The 10,709-nt window shown below is 39.9% G+C and overlaps 1 protein-coding gene across 1 annotated transcript; it reads right to left on the bottom strand.

The window, feature by feature from the left end:
* Positions 1–31: 31 nt before the first annotated feature.
* On the bottom strand, positions 32–10,063 carry adam8a (ADAM metallopeptidase domain 8a). Its single transcript, XM_010789609.1, has 25 exons — positions 9,976–10,063; positions 9,752–9,861; positions 9,464–9,537; positions 9,280–9,358; positions 8,362–8,438; positions 7,733–7,964; positions 7,082–7,159; positions 6,919–6,987; positions 6,110–6,279; positions 5,829–5,910; positions 5,594–5,736; positions 5,318–5,495; positions 4,640–4,729; positions 4,273–4,468; positions 3,774–3,855; positions 3,496–3,676; positions 3,331–3,417; positions 2,675–2,759; positions 2,282–2,390; positions 1,977–2,175; positions 1,649–1,696; positions 1,510–1,560; positions 1,354–1,404; positions 1,172–1,252; positions 32–871 (listed from the first exon to the last, which is right to left on the bottom strand). Exons 1-25 carry the CDS (start codon positions 10,019–10,021, stop codon positions 827–829), a joined length of 2,643 nt encoding a protein of 880 aa, XP_010787911.1. The 5' UTR covers positions 10,022–10,063; the 3' UTR covers positions 32–826.
* Positions 10,064–10,709: the final 646 nt, after the last annotated feature.

Genomic DNA, 10,709 nt, shown 5'->3' with positions numbered 1-10,709 from the left:
AAGAACGGAGAAAAAAGACTTAAAACATTGATTCTTTCGATTCACTTTATTATAAGCTTCATCAAACTGACAAAAAAAAGATTTTAATAAATAAGAACGGTTTAAAATAACGTTCAAAAGGAAATCCCACAATCATTTGGCATCAATCAAGGACTAGACTGCTAGTTACAATCAACATGTATCAAGTCAACCTATAAAACAAAACAGCGGCATGTCATAATTCAGTATCACAAAGTCAAGCGTACCCTGGTTAGTACAAAACAATTTCTAGGAAAAGTTATAACTTTTGTGGTTCTTCCTTAATTAAACAATCCGTAAAGTGCCCATGTTGGTGCCATATTTGTATCTATTTAATTTAAATCCCTTTACAACAATATTTCTTAGAAAAGCAGTACCAAAACCAATGTGAGGGAATTGGTATAGGGCCTACAGTTACAGCATCAAAAGTGCAATTGCCTCATACATTGTTCACATATCCAAGGATCAAGAGAGACATTTCCCTTAATAAAAATACAAAAAATCATCATCATGGCAGCTTAGCCATTTGTCGTTTATAAAGCACAGAAGTAGAGTCTGTCAATCACGGCTTCAGGTCATCATTAACATACTGAAGGCTTACATAAGCAAGACACAGACAGTGGTAATCCTCAGGCAGACCATACTTGACAGAAAAGCTCTGTCACTTTGTGTTCTGTGGATCTGGTTTCCACTTTAAAAACAGACGTGATGTGTCTCCTTCAAGGATTTCTAGGTCCTTCTTAGGTGGGACAACAAAAGTGTCCCCTGTCAGAGGATCTCATTGTTTACAGACTGAATAATTCCTCTGTCATCTGGGCCTTTTGGAGGGCATCAGGGCGGCTCTGCCTGCAAGCTAGAAAAACAAATGGTGTTAACAAACATACTGCTGATGAGCTTCTCTCAGTACAACTCAAGATGTCTTTCTCTCTTTGTTTCACGCCTCTTAGTTATTCAGCGGTGGCCCAGAGAAGTGAATATGCTCACTGACTCACTAAACCCGAGTCACTGCTTGTTCATTACACTGCTATGTTGGTCAAATGCCCCAAACCACAGACGTCTTTATAAACGTGAATGCCTTGAATGACTTTAGTAATGTCTGAATACCAACTGCCAGGATTTGGAAGATTTAAGAAAGTGTGGCTCAAATACATACCAGCTGAGTGTGTGGCAGCGGAGAGCGGACTGCAGAGGGCTTCGGCTTCACTGGAGGCATCGGAGGCTTTGGCTTAGAGATCTTAGAGAGCAGATGTACATTTTAAAAAGTGCTGATGGCATGAAGAGTTAAATGTGTGAATGCAAACATGAAGATTTTCAGTGAAATATCATGTCACTTACCGGTTTAGAGGCCAGTGGTGGCAGAGGTCTGGATGGAGGAAGTGGCTTATTCTGAGAAATAAAAAGACAATTCACGTAAACAAACATGAATAAACTATTTTAAAAACCCATTAGTGTCCTTAAAAAGGAATTAAAATTTTTCGAAATGCAACTTACCTCACTGTAGATTGGCTTGCTTGAAACAGGCTGCATAAAGGCCCTCATAACCTTAAGAAACACATTGATGTACTGGTTAAAATACAATACAAAAACTGCAGACTGCAACATTTAATAAAGACAAAACAGATCTGAATACCTGTTGAACCTGTGATGGCTGTGGTACAGCTGACACTTTGGAAGGTGGCTGTAAGGACAAAATGAGAGATGAGTGGAGGCGAAAGCTTGATTTGTCTTTTTCAACCATAATCCTTAATGTTTTTCGTAGCTGCAGTACACCTGTTTATAATTTACATTAGCATCCATGGATCTTATTGGTTGTCAGTGTGTGTCTCAGGCACGATTCAGCAAGCACATGTTTGCAATGACATGGTTATAAGGTGCACACCATAGATGCCACCAATGTAAATATCATGTCTAAATTAGAAGCTAACACAAACAGTGTTGGTGCTAGTGTTGTTGCTCACCACTGGAGCTGCTCTGCTGGGTTTCAGCGCTCCAGTATGTGGTCTGGCAGCAGCAGAGGACAGGGGTTTGCAGGCTTGAGTGGCTGAAGACTCCACAAATGTAGGCTGGCTGATGTGTGTGGACCCGAGGCGAGGGCTGCCTCGTGAACCGCTTGTCTTAAACAACGGGTTAGTTTGTCCAGAGGTAGATTGGAGGCGTCTATAAAGAAATACAAGCTTAAATTAAAGATGAACAACATACACAGTGTTGTACAAAGTAATCTAAAATAGACTAAATGAAAAAAATAACCAAATGTTTTCTGTACCTCTTCGCAGGTCGCCTTCTTTTGATGCAGCATATTAAACTCGCAATAACCAGGACCGACAGCAGGAGCAAACCAACCACCAACACGATGAACACCACCAGACCTGCCTCTGCACACACAAACACACATTGATTGTGACACTATTGCTTTATGCTAAAGGATGAGCATGTAACAGAGTACGTCATTGTCCAGGAAGCAAATGCACTGTAACATCATTACCTCATTTGCACAGACTGGCTGGGGAATTCCATTAAGTACAGTGTTCATCAGAACAGAGCGCAATTGTTTGAGAGTGAATTTTACGTAATAAATCTCAGTTAAAACAGAGCAGAGGAAGACCAGACACAAACAGCCCTGTGTGTGAAGCATGGCCATTGAAGACTTGTTCAATACCTTGAGGGAGTTCTGACTGCTCCACATCACAGGAAGGCGGGGCCCATCCAGGGTCACAGTGGCACTTCCTCTCATGATTACAAACCTGCCGGAGATCAGAGTCACTGTCAGAGTTGCCATTATTGCTATACACAAGGTTGGGTAGTCAAGGATTCAATAAGATTACACAATCAGATAACAATACATTAGCACCTATAATGGTCCCAGACTAAATTCAAGAAAGTTCTAGTTACGATGTCAAAGATTACTTGATAATGTAACTTTTTTTCCCTTCAATGTACGGCCCTTTCGAAATAACGAAACTTTTTGCATTCATACAAAGCACTTCTGACATTCAGGGTGGCCTTTTATTTAAAAGCACAACTTTGTGAAAGTACTGTTTTGTATGGGTAAACACATTTCACCATCTGTAGATACATAATATGCAAATTGCATATTATTTGCATTTGCAAGGTTAGACATTTTTTTTAAGAAACCTTTTGTGGGTGTTGAGTTAATCCAAAAGTATCCCATTTGTATGCAATTTATCTGTAATTACATTACTAATTACAGATCTGCATGTCATTTGAATTTAACTAACTACATTGAATTAGTAATCTGATTTAACCCTGGTTTAACAGCGCTGCAAAGTGTTGTGAGGTCAGCAGATCTCTCACCCCATGGTTGTTGCATTTGGCGGAGCAGTCGCTTGTCCCGTACACTTTTATGCTTGGAATGTCTTGACACCGTTGATTGTAGCACACCTGAAAGACGATGACACCGTTAAAACATCTGGTGTCCACAGAGGTTTGGTGGATGCTCACACCACACCGTTTTCCTACCATGTTAGTGCCACACTTGGTACCAGCAGGCACCATGCCCAGGTCTGCAGGGTAGTTATCTTCAGGGTTCAAAGTTGCCTCGTTGCATATTTCTCCATTTCCCACTTTGTAGAAGGACTTCCTGGATGTGACTGGAAACTCCCAGCCCCCGGTGCAGAAAAGTGTCCCGCAGGATTGATCTCTGTAACCAAAAACCACAAAGCATTGATACCAAAAACCAACAATACCTCACTCTTAATAAACACTCTGATAGTGCTGATTGGATTTTGATTACATACCGGCTTGAACATCTCTGGCTGAACAGCGTCTTTCTGCAGTTTCCATATTGGTTGAAACAAGCATCTGGAGCCACTTTAGCATCTAAACAGAATCATGACAAACAAGTTAGCTGCAGACCTAGGAGTCTTAATTGTCTATATATCCAGTTGTAGAAAGCAACCAAGTACATTGACTGAAGATACTTTTTCCCCGACTTCTTCCTGCTTTAAACTTTTACTGCGCTTTTGACTCCCTTGTGGCCACATTAGTTGCTACTTTCTTTGTAGATTCAGATATAACATTGTGATGTGTCATTATACATTAAGCTACCCGGCTTTAATGAAAGCCCCCCTTGAACAGCTGAAACATAAAGTGATGCTTGCAAAATAATGAATAAAAAGTTGCAATTCAATAAAACAATAAATCATGTATTCTGAAATTGGATAATACTTGCACTTCAACTTGCTACAGAGTATTTCTACAGACTAGAACAAACTATTTTTCACGGGTGTTTTTTACCTGGCCCCCAAAGTCTCCTGCAGTGTTCCTGCTGTGAAGGGCACTGTCCATTGTAGCAGTATCCTCTTCCACGGCTGCAGGACCGACCGTTCTGGGTGAATGCGTCAGTGGGACAGGTGGCAGAGAAGCCAGTGCAGTACTCTGCCAGGTCACAGTCTCCTGTCTTCGCGCGGCAGACGCTGCCTGTCGGCTTCAGCTGCAGAGCGGAGAGAAACACAGATGGGGATGTACCGACTACTGAAATAAGAACACTCACACATAAGCAGCCAGACGGCAGGCTCACAGTGTCTAGCTACATGGTAACACAATAAGTATCAGTGGGACTTCACTCATCGACAATATAGAGGGCATAGTAAGTTTTACTTACTTGGCAGTTGTGGCAGCACTCTCCATGAGCACACTGGGCTCCTGCATTAAATCTGCAGGTGGTGGCATTGCAACAGGAATTCTTGCACTCCTTCAGTGTGAGACAAACAGAATATTACGATACATTCTACTTTTTGTGCTTTGATTATGTTACTGTGTGTATCCTAGAAATGGGACCAAGTCTCAAATCTTTGTATTCAAGTCCCAATGCAATTTTTAATAACATTTTCGACAGCACATTTTGCATACTGTAATTCATTTTGAGTATGAACTCAAACAAATGATCTTTGGCATTCTTTTTCAAACTGGCAGTAATGTAACTTTTGTAAAAGTTTGTCATGATTGTCTCCTTCAACTAAATTAGATGCTGTCAAATTAGTTGAAGAGAATTAAGTATTGACTTCCTGGGACTTAATAAGAGTTAACTTAAGTTTAATCAGGAAATGATGAAAAATCCTGAATATATTTGAAATAACATACATTTAATCTTTGGGCTCAGGTAAAAGTATCAAGTCCAATTAAAGTCACAAGTCATTAGTGTTAAAGCCACATTAAGTGTTTTTATTATTATTTTGTCAAGACAAGTGTGAAGTCATTACATTTGGGACTGTAGTGTTACTTATGTGATTCGAGTCAACACCTCTGGTTTATACACTATTTGAGCGTGCCATGCACAAACCTCTGCAGTGCCACAGTCACACTCCTCTCCCAGCTCCAGGAAGGCATTTCCACACACTGGCCCTCCATAGACGCGCTCAGTAGAGGGAGTGTCCAGCAGACAGGCAGGGTTCACCTCCTCCAAGAACCTGCTGAGCTGCTGCTGACTGCAGCTGCTGAACCGCTCAGGATACACAAGGCTAAAGGGATGCAGGATCAAGAAAAAAAGTGAATACAAGCTTTAACTTGGGTTTATACAATGGTGGATTTGAGGCAGTTTATCTGCAAGCAAGCTTACCCGACACTCTCGGACATGATGCAGCCTTTTTTTGATGTTAAAGAGCCGCACACACAGTTTTCAGAATCATGGGACAAGCCCAGGTTGTGACCCATCTCATGGGCTATAGTAGAGGCCACTCCTATTGAGTTGGTGTTATGGTCCTGAGTGTGAAGTAGAGTCAAAACCAAGATTAACATCACACAACTCCCATTCGTTTTCTTTATATTTTTACACAGGAATGTAGTATAATCACCTCATTGACAGCTCCAGAGTTAGAGGTGCACATTGCGTTGGTGTTGGCTAATCCCACAGTGGAGCCATCAAAATCCACACCTCTGAGTGAAGAACAGGACAAACGTTTAGATGGCAGCCAGCTCTAACAGCTCAACACATCATCTTGGCATTGTCTTTTCAGTTGGCAGCTAGAGCATGAAACCTTGGAGGGACTAAATTCTCCTGTTAGCATTACTGTGTATGTGTGTTAAAATCAAAAGAGGATTAAAAACCCATCATTTCGAGTCTGCTCATTCTTACGTGATGAACTGTGCGTTGTCGTGTTTGGTCCTCGGCAGAAGGCTCCTCTGACGCCACTCGAGGAAGCGAGCGAGTGTATGCTCCGGGTTAGTGCTGACCTCCATCTGATCTTTGTATGACCAGATCTCCAGAGCCACCAGCATCACACGGACACCCACTGGGCGATACAGCTGAAACACAGCAGCATGTTAACACCAACTGGAACGCAACCAAAAACTGAATGAAATGTTCAGAACAGTATTTTAGAACACAAAAGATTATACAATGCTACAAATCACAGAACCAAAGGCCTCATCGGTCCCAGTAAACACCTGTTGGGTCTAGTGCTGTCTGATGCTTGCACTTCTCTTTCAGAGTATGCAATGAGGATTGGGAGAAATGTGTGAAGCACAACAGCTTTGGTGTGAAGATTCACAGTTAAAGTTAGATTTTCACAGAGAGAGAACTATCCCTTTGCTATTATTGGTCAGATTCCAGTCAGTGAGGAACACATAGTATCAGGACAGACTTCTGGTGTTTAATACACAATGAAAATGAAGGGTCCAGAAACGTGGCAGCTCTGCATTGTGATAAAGATGTTGAAGGTCTTTTCTTTTACTAATATAAATACAAATAATTGCTGGAACAATTGGATGGGTACTTAGTCCGAGGTCAGAGAAAGTTAAAAAGAAGTAAGCTTTTACACTAATGTTTACTTTAGAATGGCCCTGGTCATTTATTTAATCCGATCAGTGCTTTTTGTTTAACAGAGCAAAAACATGATAAGGTTGAATCATTTATAGTGATAGACAACAGAGAAACAAACTTACCTTGTCTACATGGTTTGTTATTTCAAGCGCTCTAGCCTGAATGGTCTTCTTACTGCCAAACTTCTTATACTAAAAAAAAAAATGTTTCTATTAGTAAAACGATCATTATCTTTGGCTACATCTGCAATAACAGGGTCAGTCGGAGAAAGGAAATATATCAAACCTCTGTGTGGTCGACCACCACCACCAGCTCCACTGTCCGGGGTTTCCCTGAACGATCTTTGGTCTGGGCTCTGCTTCTCTGCAGGCACAAAGGATGGATGATATTAACAACATTAAAAGAGTCGGAACGCTTTTTATATGAATACAATTTATTGGAATTAGTTTATTTGTAAAGAAACTCTCGAAACTGATAAATAATTAGGAAATAGTATAAACAAAAATATTCAAACTGTGGAATGTGTTAATTATCCTGATGCAAAAGTACTGCATGACACAAAATGATTCTTATGAATATTGTCTCTGTGTCTCTTCTTCTTTTCAATGTTTACTTAATTTCCCTATAGTTATTTCCTTTTTGCGTCTTAATTTGTTGTAAACAACTAATTGTTAATGTGGAGTTTAAACAACTTTGTATACATCTAAATATTTGTGTTGGTTCTCATATTGTAAAACTTTTAAAAAATCAATGGAAGAGTGTTGTATTACACTAACAGAGCTATAGCAAAGTAGTATTTTATGGTCAATGCTTTTTTGTTATGCTTTTTTCCCTCAAAATTGCATAATGTAAGAACGATACACAAAATATTGGATATCAGCTGTCGGCTTCAAGCCCTGGAGTATTTCTGTATGTGTGTACTCTGTGTGTCTTTACCAGGCTGCTGAGCTGGAACAGTCCAGACGGACGAGCTCCATGATCATAGAAAGTGGTTGTGTTTCCATGGGAACAGGAGCTTCTCTTCCTCCTCAGGTGTTTGTAGTTGTAGACAGCATGAAGACCCTCGTCACTGTGAGTCTGGGAGCTCTGTCTGTCGTCCTGCTGTACAACCTTGGCGCCGGCCAAAGGTTCGATGAGATGCATTTGGTCCTGGAGACGCAAAAACCCCCTGTAGTGCAGAGCAGGAAGTTCTTAGAGACTCAAAAAGCAGTTTTTCTTTTTCTACAGGATCTCTAATTCTCAAACAGATCTCAGTGCAACTGACTACAAGACATGTGTTTGTTTATCAAGCTTTCAAGTGTCCACAGATACTGACACTAATAGACATGTATTTTATAGCAAGACTTTGTTGATTGAGTTACAGATGCAGAGCTACACGGTGCAGTCTTAATGGTCTTTGTAATAGGAGAAATGGACGATGAGGGACTGATCCCCTCTTTTGATTGGACACTGTTTGTGATAAGTCAAATCATCATGGGCTTGATTAAGTGTTGCACAGTACTCCAAAAAACGATAACTTTGTTTTAATGAGAGATAACAAAAAAATGACATCCAGCAATACTCACTTTATTCCTGAGCATAGTTCTACACTGGCAGAGGAGTCCTCTACTCCCACTATGTGCCCATGGTAGTAGCAGTGAACCTGAACAGACAGCAGTTATTCATCAGAGACAAGAGGAGAGATTTAAGTCACACTTTTTCTTCCATAAGCACAATGCGAAATTGGAAGATATTGTGCGATGTGTGTCATGGTCAGATGCAATGTCTTGTGAAATGTCTTAACCATATACGTAAATTCCTCTTCCACATTGGACTCAAGCATTTCAGTGGATTGTGTCACCTCTTATAAAAAGGACATTTGAAGTTGGGAAACTTCCTTTTATCAAGACATCGGAAATGTCCTAATAAGAAGTTACTGGCAGGTCTATAATGCCACTAACTTGATAGATGAAGAAAATTAGATATGAACTTACTAATTTGTGGGGGTTACTTGACAATTAGCTTAATATATTTGGGAAATACTGTAACCAAAATTGAAGGAATACTTGCATTTGACATTTTCTTGGACCCTGTTTCTTATATTTAACAGTTCAACAATGTAAAGAACAAAAAAACAAAAAAACACAGGAAAGCTAACGTAACAACTGAAACTGGCAGAGCAGGTGTCACAGGATATCCTACACGTAACTGTCTCACGCCTGTACAGTAAAAAAAAGATTTGTGGTAGTATTACACCAGCCTTGTTTCAGACCGCTGAATCGCCCACATCTTAATTTATTCAACGATTTCAACAGAATGAATAGAGTGGAGAAAAAAAGGACGCCTGATTAACAGGCTAAGTGCTACACTAGGTTGGTACTCAGCTTTCATTTGAAGCTAACAAGCACAGGCATGTGTTTCAGATGTAACACATCATAATGCAAGCATGATGACATTGATTATTTTATAGTGAAATTGTAATGAAACAATGTTAAGCAACATACCCTCAGATCTGGAGTAGTTGTGACTTGGTTGCCCTGATCAGAATAGTGTGTCACAGAAAAGTTTTCCCCGACAAGATCTCTGAAAAGTACAGAGTTTTTTTTTTATGGCAACAGTATTTACACATCAAGAAAGAAAAAATACAGAAAAAACACACTTTTCCAACAACATTTTAGTTTTTCTCACTTGTTCTTTTCCAGATGCAAAGTGTAGTTTTTCCCTGCTATCGTCAAAGAGTACTGGAGCACATCAGGGTATGTCTATACACATACCCATACACACACACACACACACACACACACACACACACACACACACACACACACACACACACACACACACACACACACACACACACACACACACAGAAAAAGATACTTTAAGACATTCTTAAAACGTGTGTTCAAACTTTAAATATTGTTTTAATTTCTTAACAAATATATATCAAAAGTTGTACTGTAGAGTGCGGGTTACCTGATGTTTAGCAGCTTCATTACTGAGAGATGAATCCTTTATTCTCTGAGGTATCACAGTTTGGTACTTCATCACATGAGGGAGAGTCCTCACGCTGTCCGCTATTATTCCTGCAAGTACCAGGGAGAGGCTATTTAATGAGACAAAAAAACAAGAAAGAACAACGAAAAAACAAACAAGAAAAAGCAATAATAGCAAAGACAAAAAAGAAAGAAAACTCGTACCCCACGAGGAGAAGAAAATCCATATGAAATATCCAGAATATTGCATGTTGCTCTACCGGACGGACTCTGTCATTGTGAGCTGGAGTCTGAGGGAATTAGGCTCTCAGCTCTCCGCCCCTCTCTGCTGTGTAATATCCTGAAAATTACCATTTGAGGTTGACAAACCACATGAGTCACTATCCGAGCTTTACAAAAGTCCAACGTTGTTCTTTACAACATTTATATAAATTGTGTAAGGTGCTGATCCAATGTTTAGGTTACAGACATGATTTTTGCCGGAAATTAAGCTGTAGTGATGAACATCGGTTAGAAATGGGTGGAAGTTTTCCAGTGAAAAAAGACAGTCGGCTCAGCCTTAAAGTTCCCCTCCTTGGTTTTGAAGTTTCTACGTGGCTATGGGGATTTTTTTAAGTGTATCTTTAACTCAGGATTTGATTTTCCCATTTACCACTAGTAGGTTAAAGTTACACATATATTTATTTAAATGTGAACTAGATTACAACTTAAGTAGGCTTTCCACTGAATGTAGAAATACTTTGCTGGCAGATTTATAGGGAAAAACATAGGAAACTTCTTATTTATTAAAATATCTTCAGTAGCCAACTCAATATATTGACAGCAGAACCAGCGCCATATATATATAGAATCTATCTATACCTATGGCGCTGAGCAGAACATAGCGAAGTATAATAGTAAACCCTTCAAAGCCCATTAGTGGACTTTGTCGCCACCTA

The sequence above is a fragment of the Notothenia coriiceps genome, unplaced genomic scaffold, assembly GCF_000735185.1.
Source record: "Notothenia coriiceps isolate Sejong01 unplaced genomic scaffold, NC01 NC01_scaffold00033171, whole genome shotgun sequence".
Lineage (NCBI taxonomy): Eukaryota > Metazoa > Chordata > Actinopteri > Perciformes > Nototheniidae > Notothenia > Notothenia coriiceps.
This window is presented reverse-complemented; position numbering and strand designations above follow the sequence as displayed.

Excerpts from the sequence above, each read along its gene's own strand:
- adam8a (XM_010789609.1), bottom strand. The coding sequence starts at position 10,021 with ATGCAATATTCTGGATATTTCATATGGATTTTCTTCTCCTCGTGGG. Across the intron at positions 8,439-9,279 it reads CAACTACTCCAGATCTGAGG|GTTCACTGCTACTACCATGG; the intron begins GTATGTTGCTTA and ends CTGTCTGTTCAG. Across the intron at positions 6,988-7,081 it reads TGGTGGTCGACCACACAGAG|TATAAGAAGTTTGGCAGTAA; the intron begins GTTTGATATATT and ends TTTTTTTTTTAG.